Raw genomic sequence first — 8,016 nt, 5'->3', positions numbered from 1 at the left:
ACCAGCCTCCGGGTAGGGCTGGCCCTGGAGGAGGGGTCTCCCCGCCTTCTGCTCACCCAGGGGCGCCAGGAGACTCGCCAAGCCCAGGAGGCGGAGCGGCCACGGAGCCCCCCGTCCCAGCCCCATGGCGCTGCCGGACCACCCGCCGGCTCAACGGTCCGGGCTCCGGTCTGGAACGGGGCGGGAAACCGCGGCTGGGAGGCGAAGCCGGGCGGGGCGGGCTGGAAACGGCGCTCCGGGGCCAAAGGGGCTTCTGCCCATCGGGGGGCAACGGCGGGCATCCCTCGCAAGGCGGCTGGGGGCCTTCCGGACCGCCGCGTCTCGTCCCGCTGCTGGCTTAAGGGCGGTGGGATTTCCTCCCCCCCTTCCCCCCTTCCCTGCATTTGCACTTGGAGGAGAAGCGAAAGGTCCTCGAAGGAAAACAAGGAAAGCCAGGTGCCCCCCTGAACAAGCACCTTTGGGACAATCGGTTTAACCATTACTGCTTTTTTTATGTAGAATAGAATAGAATAGAATAGAATAGAATAGAATAGAATAGAATAGAATAGAATAGAATAGAATAGAATAGAATAGAATAGGGAGGAGGTTGGAGGATAGGATAGGGATAGGATAGAATAGAATAGAATAGAATAGAATAGAATAGAATAGAATAGAATAGAATAGAATAGAATAGAATAGAATAGAATTAAAAGTAGAATGGAGGAGTGGAGAGGAGAGGAATAGAAATAGAATAGAATAGAAGTAGGATGAAGGAGTGGAGAGGAGAGGAATAGAAATAGAATAGAATAGAATAGAATAGAATAGAATAGAATAGAATAGAATTAGGAGGAGGATGGAGGATAGGATAGGGATAGTGATAGAATAGAATAGAATAGAATAGAATAGAATAGAATAGAATAGGAAAACAAGGAAGGAAGGAAAACAAGAAGGAAGGAAAAGAAGGAGAAGGAAGGAAAGAACGAAGGAAGGAGAACAAAGGGAAGGAAGGAAAGAAAAGAAAGAGAAGGAAGGAAGGAAGCAAAACAAGAAGGAAGGAAAATAAGGAGAAGGAAGGAAAGAACGAAGGAAGGAAAGAAGGAAGGAGAACAAGGGGAAGGAAGGAAGGAAAAGAAGAAGAAGGAAGGAAGGAAGGAAAACAAGAAGGAAGGAAAACAAGAAGGAAGAAAAGAAGGAAGGAAGGAAAGAAGGAAGGAGAACAAGGGGAAGGAAGGAAGGAAAACAAGAAGGAAGGAAAACAAGGAGAAGGAAGGAAAGAAGGAAGGAAGGAAAGAAGGAAGAAGAACAAGGGGAGGGAAGAAAGGAAAAGAAGGAGAAGGAAGGAAGGAAGGAAGGAAGGAAGTATTGGTGCTGTAGAGTGCTGTATTGCAGGCTAACTCTGCCCACAGCCAGGAGTTCGATCCTGACCGGCTCAAGGTTGACTCAGCCTTCCATCCTTCCGAGGTCAGTCAAACGAGGACCCAGATCGTTGTGGGGCAATAGGGTGACTCTAAACCGCTTAGCGAGTGCTGTAAAAGCACTGTGAAGCGGTATATAAGTGCTAAGTGCTAATAAGCCAATTATGACTTATTGAATAAACTATTGTTGAATCACAGCTGATTTGGGGACTGGGGGAAGAGAAGGAAACCCGAGCGGCAGCTACACTGCTCCTTCAGCTGCAGAACTCTTCTAACTTTGCAATACGCCGACTATGAATATTTGGTAATATTTACGAGGCTGAATCATTCAAATCATTTTATTAACACAGATGAATGCACACAAACACACGGTTAAAAACTCTCTTTTGGCAAGGACGAGGCGAACATTTGCCGAAACAAGAGTCCAGGTAATCCTCTACCGACAACCTGTTCATTTACTGACTGCCTGGCACTGAAAAAGGTAACTTAGGTAAATTAAAAAAAAAGTTGTAAAAAAGGCCTTGCACTACAACTGTTGTTGCATCCCCATGTGATCAAAATCTGGACGCTTTGCCACCAGCATGTATTTCTGAGATTTGCAGCATCCTGGGGTCGAGATTGTCATTTTTGGACCTTTCCAGCCAGCTTCTGACAAGCAAAAGTCATTGGGGGAAGCCAGACTGACTTAACATATGACTTGCTTAACAACTGCAGTGATTGCTTAACAACCGTGTCCAGAAAGGCTGTAAAATTGGGCACAAGTCACTTAACTACCTTGCTGGTCCCAACTGCGGCTATAAGCCAAGGACTACCTGTATGTTGAACAGCTAATCATCATCGTCTTTTAACGACCCCGTAATCCCTTGCGGGGTGGAGTCTGGGCAACTGAATGGAGCTAGCAGAATGTTTTCATGGCCGGATGCCCTTCCCTGTCGCCAATGAGGAGTTTTGTTCGGCAGATATATTCTCATTGTGCCCAGAGATAAAAATATCTGCTTCTACCTTAGGATCGAACTCACAGCCTCCTGATTGTGAGGCGAGAGCTCCACCTCTAGGCCACCGCACCAGTCAGTATGTTGAACAGCTAATGCCACTAGGGAATAAATCACCATAATTATTCATCATTATTTCAGTCTTTAATACAGTGATCTGCAAGAATCCGTGTCCATTGTGAACTACCGTATTTTTCGGAGTATAAAACGCACCATTTTTCCCCCTAAAAGGTGCGTCTTATACACCGAATGTAGTCCCGCCTACCCACTGGCCCCCACCCTTTGGTCTCTGCCTCCCAGCAGTTTATTTCCTTGTATCAAGAAGAAACAGCTCATTTCAGCTTCAGCACAGCCTAATTAGCACAAGTTGATTGGATCGGCCTCCCAACTCTCAGCTGTTTTGCTCTCAGCTGTTTTGCGCGGGCCTCTACTGTTTGCTGCAAGGAGGTAAATTGCTGGGAGCAGTTTTTTTTTTCTTGTGCTAATCAAGCTATGTTGAAAGCGAAAATGAAAGTAAAGCAGGCTATTTGCTGTTTGCTGCAACGAGGCAAAATTGCTGGGAGGCAGAGGTAGATTTCTTTTTCTTGTTTTCCTCGCCAAAAAAAGGTAGGTGTGTCTCATAGTCCGGAGCGTCTTATACTCCGAAAAATACGGTAACTATATATTCTGCCTCACCAGGAGAGATCAAATCCCCTTGTCTAACAGCGACGCCAATCATTCACCCAAAAGCTACCGTAGCAGAATCTTCTTTTCAGCAACGTTTAAACGCTGACTCAAATCAGCGGTGCACGATTCAATCCAGCGAGATTCAGCCGACGTCAACATCCCCGATCGATCTGAAAAGGCAACGCTTTTAAGGATCAATTGGATTCTTCCAGCAGGCTAATCAGATTCCAAGTGCTCAGGCCGTTGTCAAAAAGTTCGGATAATAAAACGGAGTCAGCAACCGAGGAAGAAGTCAGAGCAAACGGGTTGAGTTGGAGAACCTGCAAATGTTATCGTATTTAGTCAGCAGTTTGACCGTTCATAGCAGGGGTGAAATCTACTTACCTTTCGTACCGGTTCGGAAGTGCGCGCGCTGCGCTTCGACCCTCTGCGCATGTGCAAATCCTTCTGCGAATGCGCAAACCCTTCTGCGCATGTGCAAACCCTTCTGCGCATGCAGAGAGGGTAAAAAAACAGGTTACGACGACAGTGTGGGTGCGCGGAGCCTAGTGCTGTCCCCGCTACCGGTTCTCTGAACCACCCATTGCCATCATTACCAGTTTCGCCGAACTGGTAGCATTTCACCCCTGGTTCGTAGGCTGAAAAAAAATCATAGTTTTGGCATTGTTTCCATCTCTCTCTTTGCATTTTCAATGGTGCCCGTTAGCTTGGCATGGGGGGAAAAAAACAAAACAGCGAAACCGGAAAAAAGCTGGCCCTAATTTGCACAGCCTTAGCACTATTGTGTAGCGTATGTTGTGGCTGTGAAAAAATGCAGGCTATCTTCGGAAGGGGGACATCCTGGGACTTCTTCTGTGTCCCGAATCAAATGTGACGAATTTCTTTCAGTCTGTATTATCATGAAACAAAAGAGTTTTTCAAACTTGAGTTCCATGCAAAACTGGGATTCTGTTAGGACTTGAATGGGTTCTGCAAAGTGGTGGGTTTCAAATTTTTTTACTACCCGTTTTGTGGGTGTGGCTTGGTGGGCGTGACAGGGGAAGGATACTGCAAAATCTCCATTCCCACCCCACTCCAGGGGAAGGATACTGTAAAATCTCCATTCATATCTCACTCCAGGGAAAGGACACTGCAAAATCCCCATTCCCTCCACACTCCAGGGGAAGGATACCGCAAAATACCCATTCCCTCCCCACTGCAGAGGAAGAATACTGTAAAATCCCCATTCCTACCCCACTCCAGGGGAAGGATACTGTAAAATCTCCAGGGGAAGGATACTGTAAAATCTCCATTCCCACCCCACTCCAGGGGAAGGATACTGTAAAATCTCCATTCTTTCCCCACTCCAGGGAAGGATACTGTAAAATCTCCATTCCCTCCCCACTCCAGGGGAAGGATACTGTAAAATCCCCATTCTACCCCACTCCAGGGGAAGGATACTGTAAAATCCCCATTCTACCCCACTCCAGGGGAAGGATACTGTAAAATCTCCATTCCTATCCCACTCCAGGGGAAGGACACTGAAAATCCCCATTCCCTCCCCACTCCAGGGGAAGGATACTGTAAAATCTCCATTCCCTCCCCACTCCAGGGGAAGGTTACTGCAAAATCCCCATTTCCTCCCGATCAGCTGGAACTTGGGAAGCAGAGAAGAGATGCGGGCGGGGCCAGTCAGAATTTTTATTACCGGTTCTCTGAACTACTCAAAATTTCTGCTACCGGTCCGCTACTGAACTGGTCAGAACCTGCTGAAACCCCACCTCTGGTTCTGCAACATTGGGTGGGAGAGCCCCTCTCCAGAATGGAAGGGGGGGAAGGGGACTTCAATGCCCCCCACACACACCCAGGAAGGGCAAACCTTATCAGCTGACATCCAGAAGCCTCACCCCTCTTAAACAGGTATTTTATCAAATGAACCGGTTCCATGGTTTGAAAAAAGACTGAAAAAACTCTGAACTAGACAAATGTCAATGTAACAGCGATCAGCAGAACAGTATAATTTTCATTTCTAAACTTGGGCATTGGTTTTCATTACTCTTGCAAGCATGTGCTTTTTTAAAAAAAATAAGATAAAATAAAATAAACTACTAGAATGTTTAGGATTTTAGCATCTCCGGGCCAGCTGACAATAAGTGCTTTTTAAATCTTTAAGCCATTTTTTGGACACCGAAGCGCAATTCCTGTACCATCATCTCAAGGCATCGCTACTGGTTAATCAGACGAATTTCCTAAGTTAGTGCTTGTTAACGGAAACGGATTAAAAGTCCCTAAAATCTTTTTTTTTTTATTTAAACGCAGTTGTTAAGATGAACCAGCCGAGATAGAATTAGTTGTTTAATTAGTTGTTGACAGTCTCACGCAGCGTTAAAAACTATGTACATGCGAAGAAAGGATTTCATAAACTTCGAGGAGAAAGTACCTAGAGGTTTGTTGTTGTGCAATTGCCCTGCCTCAGTTTTGGCAAAAGCAGAGGTGTCTGCAAGGCATGGTAACAAAGTCAAGTTGGGTGGCCATCATGCAGGAGGTCCTCGTTTAGCGACCGCCTCGTTTTAGCAACCATTCACACTTAACGAAGAGGAACACAACCAGTCCGCCCTTTGCACGTCTATAGAGCAAAGGGAAGGTTGAATGCAGATCGTAACTTACTCGCGGTTCCAATTGGCAAACTACTTCATTTAAGGACCGAGTTGCTGATCGCAAGTATGGTCGCTAAAAGAAGACCACCTGTAAGGGTGAGGGAAGCTCTGCCCAATTTTAGGCAGGTGCGCTCAAAGGGAGGAGACCTTTAATCACAACATCGTGGCCAGGACTTTTGACTGTACCAGGACACCTGATTAAAAAGATGCAACATCTTCTATTTATAATCTTCTCCTCTTTTCCTGCCAATTCTTCTATCTCTTTTCATTAAGGAAAAAAAAAAACAATATCAGTGTTAGCAATAAACAGTCAAGAGCCCTTAGCTGGTAGCCCTGCTTGGATAAGCTTGGAGCCTGGATAGCTCAACAGACTAAGCACTGTAATTTAACACCAGCTGTCTGCAATTACTGTAAGTTCGAATCTCACCAGGCTCAAGGTCGACTCAGCCTTCCATCCTTTCTAAGGTAGGTAAATTGAGGACCCAGTTTGTGGGGGCAATAAGCTGACTTTGTATAAAAATATACAAAAGTATGAAGGCTATTGCTTAACGCACTGTAAGCCGCCCTGAGTCTCCGGAGAAGGGCGGCATATAAATCAAATTAAAAAAAAAAAAAAAGCTTGCAATCATACCCCCACACTGAACAAAAGTCCCATTGAATTCAGTGGGTTTCTGGCTTCGAAGCAGAGAAGAATACAACTGCACAGCCGTTTTATGCTTCACATTTTCTCAGGTTGTCTTAAGCTTCATGCATTTCCAGGTAAGAAAATTCCAATCCGCGCAAAGCGATTTAAAGGTTGCTCCTGTTCCTGGGTTGGACCGAAGCTTCAGAAGTACAGGTGAAGACAGGTATAACTTTTTAGGGAATTGCAGCTGTCAAAACTAACCTGCCACCCTCCTGGATTCTGTATTTTGAGGAACAGCTGCACCCCCAAAGCATATGGCATGCAAGCCTCATACTTAAGTGTCACGTTTTAGGCTACCTGTCCCATCATCTTAAAGTGCCACACGCACCTTTACGCATCTTTGCGGCCTGCGTCCTTTTTTTAAGAATTTTTAAAATTCCAGAATAGACACAATACTCCCAAGGCACAGGAAAAGAACAGCAGCCCGTACCCCCTCAGTGGATCAGGGCTGTCCACCTCTGGATTTTTCTCCCAATCAAGTCGAACTACATTTTGTTTCCCATAATGACGCTTTACGGGACTGCAAAGTAGGTTTTAGTGAAACGGAACCTGGTTTCTACATCAGCTTAAAAGTAAAGGTAACTTTTCGCACATATGTGCTAGTCTCTACGGGGGGGCGGTGCTCATCTCCGTTTCAAAGCCGAAGAGCCAGCGCTGTCCGAAGACGTCTCCGTGGTCATGTGGCCGGCATGACTCAACGCAAAAGACGCACGGAACACTGTTACCTTCCCACCAAAGGTGGTCCCTATTTTTCTACTTGCATTTTTTTTTTTAAACGTGCTTTCGAACTGCTAGGTTGGCAGAAGCTGGGACAAGGAACGGGAGCTCAACCCGTTACGCGGCACTAGGGATTCGAACCGCCGAACTGCCGACCTTTCGATCGACAAGTCCCTTCTAAGATCAGCTTACTGGTCCTTAAAATTGGTCAGGCCCGTCTTATTTCATATTCTGCGGGGGGTGGGGGGGTGGGATTGCATATGTCAAGTATCGCATGATTAAATCTAACCATAAAAAAAGAAGGAAGATGCCCTTAAATCGAAAACATTGTCCCAGTTCAAAGCTGATTATCGCCCAGCAATGCAGCTGAAATGCCGTTGACTTGGGCAGTTTTGACCATCTCGGTGATTTCAGTTCCTGGAGAGGTATTTTGAGTTTACATTCCTTGGTTTTTGCATTTCGGGTATCGCCTCTGTATTTCCTTTCCTCTTTATTCTGGTGCCAAGGAAGAAAACAGCAGTTTCAAAAGTCGCTTGATGGACAGAGTTGAGGCAGCTCGGTCCTAAGAAGGGGTGGGGGGGGGTTGCAGGCTTGCAAAAGGCCAATGACATATTTTATATAGGGGGCAAAGGTGGCGGTCGAGAGGGGATCAGCTGTTCCGATGCCCTTGAAGTTTTCACCACTGGAGGTGGAGGCCTGTAAAGGGAAGACAGCAGGGGTGAAATGTAAAATGTGTTATTACCGGTTCTGTGGGCGCGGCTTGGTGGGGGAGGGGGGTAATATGGCTGAGTGGGCGTGGCCAACCTTTTTTTTTTTTTTTTTACTTTTAAAACCATTTTTTTTACAACCTCTTCGGCTGAAGAGGCTGTAAAAAAATGCTTTTAAAAGCCTCTGACAATCCCAACTGACTTGCCAGGGAGGGCTGG

General features: G+C 46.1%; 2 protein-coding genes across 3 annotated transcripts in view; both read right to left on the bottom strand.

The window, feature by feature from the left end:
• LOC132711241 (disintegrin and metalloproteinase domain-containing protein 32-like) overlaps positions 1 to 387 on the bottom strand; it is a 29,133-nt gene extending 28,746 nt beyond the window's left edge. The window contains exon 1 of the mRNA XM_087875823.1: positions 57 to 387. Within this exon, the coding sequence (XP_087731949.1) occupies positions 57 to 126 (70 nt within the window). The 5' untranslated portion in view covers positions 127 to 387. The remainder of the gene's footprint in view (positions 1 to 56) is intronic.
• Positions 388 to 5,373: 4,986 nt separating this feature from the next.
• ADAM9 (ADAM metallopeptidase domain 9) overlaps positions 5,374 to 8,016 on the bottom strand; it is a 36,414-nt gene continuing 33,771 nt past the window's right edge. For both annotated transcript variants that reach the window (XM_087875822.1, XM_087875821.1), the window contains one exon: positions 5,374 to 7,786. In XM_087875822.1, coding sequence (XP_087731948.1) covers positions 7,705 to 7,786 — 82 coding nt within the window. In that variant the 3' untranslated portion in view covers positions 5,374 to 7,704. The remainder of the gene's footprint in view (positions 7,787 to 8,016) is intronic.

This window comes from Pantherophis guttatus, chromosome 9 (assembly GCF_059756535.1).
Source record: "Pantherophis guttatus breed Tessera chromosome 9, ASM5975653v1, whole genome shotgun sequence".
NCBI lineage: Eukaryota > Metazoa > Chordata > Lepidosauria > Squamata > Colubridae > Pantherophis > Pantherophis guttatus.
Note: the sequence above shows the minus strand (reverse complement) of the source record. Positions and strands in the feature narration are given on the sequence as shown.